Genomic DNA, 2,882 nt, shown 5'->3' with positions numbered 1-2,882 from the left:
GATATGTCTATCCGTGCCTCTCTCCATCCTTACGTCTTTTATCTACGTGTGGTAAACATTCTTCCATACGTACATATTAGGATTGCGTTTGCAACTTTAGGAGAAATATTGAAAGTCTTTACATGCAAGTTTATATTGATCGGATACACTAACAGCATCGCCTATGCAGAGAACTACTTGGCTTTCCGGGCTTATTTGCTCGTTTCTCACAAACAGCACGATAAACCGTAATAAAAATTGCAAAGTATATGCTATGGGTGTACTCATATAAAAATGGTCACGCCCATACAATGGTATAGCTCAGCTTTTTTCTATGGTCTTTACTAAGAGGCAAAGGGCGAGCGTAAAACATTCGGGCGAAGCCGTATACAATTTTCTTCTTGGATAACTATAAGTTCATTTCATAATTCTCGTTCAACGAACAGTGAAGGCAGATGTCATCATCATCATCATCATCATTGCGATTATATCACAATAAAACGACACCGTGTAGTTCGCCCATTCAAAAAAAAAAAAGCAAAAACCATTAAAAAATGTTTTACTTTTGTTCAGAGTTTTGAGAATGAATTTTTACCGCTTTTTAGATTTTGTTAAGCATAATCTCTGATTAATAGTTTTTATCGCACATATTTTAAGACAAGCAGAAATTGTCAAATACATTGTAAATTTTGATAAACGCTTAATCGATCAGTTTATCACTAACAAAAACGAAAATCTGTCTGTTAAACGAAATGATTAACAATTGTGATCGTTTTGTTTATCACGTTACAAGAACTATCAGTTGCGGATAATATTTCAAACTTTACCTTCAAATTGGTATAAATACGAAACAACACACAATTGTCACAGTATTCACGATCTATTTACCGCAATGTATCGTTATTTTCTTGTTCTTGTCTCTTTGAATGCGGTTTTTGCGGTGCCTTTGGCAAATATACATGAAGTCGGGCGTATTGTTAACGGTACGCAGACTACAATAGAAGCCCGTCCTTATCAAGTATCACTGCAGAGGACTGTCGGGGGAAGGCACTACTGTGGTGGTAGCATTATCAGTGAAGATATTGTGGTAACAGCCGCTCATTGCGTGAAAGGTGTTGAACCTTCTGACTTGCAAGTGCGCCTTGGCTCTACATATTACGATGAAGCTGGCATATTAGCGGGTGTCAAAACTTTTAAGTGCCACGAAAAATTCAACTTTGCCTCAATTGAGTACGATATAGCGGTTATAAAATTGAATCAATCTGTTAAGCAATCATCGATGGTGCGTTATATTGAATTGGCAAAGGAAACACCAAAGACGGGTACTCCTGTGGTGGTGTCCGGTTGGGGTGCTACATGTTTCGCGAATTGTAACGCTTCCCGTGTTCTAATGGAAGTCGAATTGCGCTTTCTGGAACGCAAAGACTGCGCTTCGGAAACTTATTTCTATGGCGATGCTATTAAAGAAACAATGGTATGTGCTTATGCCGAATATGAGGACTCTTGCCGAGGCGACTCCGGTGGTCCTTTGGTCGGCGAAGGCAAATTGGTCGGCATCGTTTCTTGGGGAGAAGGATGTGCTCAAAGGGGTTTTCCCGGCGTCTATAGCGATGTGGCCGGTCTAGGTGATTGGGTTTTGGAAAACGCCAAAGTATTGTAATTTAATTTTCACTCCTACAGTGCGAATGAGGCAATTATTAAGTGATAATCACAGAAATAATTTTATCTCTCTGCTTAAGAGTTTAATATTAAGTGAATGTATTGTGAATTAAAAAAGTGCAATAAAGTTAGATTAGAAGAGTTTTTTTCTTCATCATATTTACTGCGTTGAAGCGTTTCATACGATATGCTCGGACTGTGCGAGTTTTTCACTGTTTCATAATAAAGTGTCTTAGTAGACGATGCGCTCCTGTGGCGAAAAGAATTGAGATAGATGTCTGAATCTTTAAATGCTCCTCAGCAATTTATAGCCTGGAATTGAATTTTTGGAAAAAATATGATAAACAACGAAAATTGGTAATAAAATCGAGTAAATATTTAGCAAGGCTCCGGCTATGAGCACACATTTCAAAGGTTTGGAACATTTGCGTAAAATCTCGAAAAGAATGCTTAGAAGTTAAGTGTGGAACCAAAACGAATCAAACATTTTGTTCGGCACATTATCTCCCTTCGAAAATTGATTGCAAGTATAGGTTTGCAACCTTAGGTTTTTTTAAACTCCGTAATCATTATTTCTTAGGCGGACATCTTGCTGGTTTAAGGGACAAATTGTTCTAAGCTCTAAGTGAATTTAATTTAAAGATAATGTAAATCTGAATAACTGAGCCCTCTCTCTCTCTCTCTCTCTTTTTCCCCCATTACTCTCTCTCTCTCTCTCTCTTTATAGATGTATTGCCAGCTAAAGCTTAATGCTATTATTTTGACTTTCTTGCCGATCTTAATAAGGTTTAATATTACTTATACGCCTATACTTCCGTATTTACATGAATTATTATTATAAATACTGAAATAAATCACAAAAACTTTATTATATAAAGTTAGAGGACAAACTAGTGATAAGTGTTTGTCTGCTGTAAGTTATTATATTTAAAACCTTAAAACGTTGCTAAAGAGCACGGCACCTATTCACCTGCAAATTAATGTTTATTGGAAACAAAAATTTAACCCTTAGTGAACTAAGCACAAGTGCATGTCACCATGTGGCGGCATATACATGTACAAATATAAACTTGCATTTGTAAATGTGTTGTATCGAAAAGGCAGCCAGAGAGAGAAAGAGAGAGAACGAGAGAGAGCGAGAGAGAGAGAGAGAGAGCGAGGAACGAAAAAGAGAAAACTCTAATGGGGGTAAAAAAGTTAATGTTTAAAATATTACTTCATTCACCATGCAAGCAAGCATGAAG

The 2,882-nt window shown here is 37.0% G+C and overlaps 1 protein-coding gene across 1 annotated transcript; it reads left to right on the top strand.

Moving 5' to 3' along the window:
• Nucleotides 1-856: 856 nt before the first annotated feature.
• Nucleotides 857-1,805, top strand: LOC119635906 (trypsin-like). Its single transcript, XM_038030936.1, has one exon. The coding sequence runs from the start codon at nucleotides 872-874 to the stop codon at nucleotides 1,637-1,639; it is 768 nt and encodes a 255-aa protein (XP_037886864.1). The 5' UTR covers nucleotides 857-871; the 3' UTR covers nucleotides 1,640-1,805.
• The last annotated feature ends 1,077 nt before the right edge of the window (nucleotides 1,806-2,882 follow it).

This window comes from Glossina fuscipes, unplaced genomic scaffold (genome assembly GCF_014805625.2).
Source record: "Glossina fuscipes isolate IAEA_lab_2018 unplaced genomic scaffold, Yale_Gfus_2 27, whole genome shotgun sequence".
NCBI classification, from domain to species: domain Eukaryota; kingdom Metazoa; phylum Arthropoda; class Insecta; order Diptera; family Glossinidae; genus Glossina; species Glossina fuscipes.
Note: the sequence above shows the minus strand (reverse complement) of the source record. Positions and strands in the feature narration are given on the sequence as shown.

Coding starts and splice junctions, on each gene's coding strand:
- LOC119635906 (XM_038030936.1), top strand. CDS start 872: ATGTATCGTTATTTTCTTGTTCTTGTCTCTTTGAATGCGGTTTTTGCG.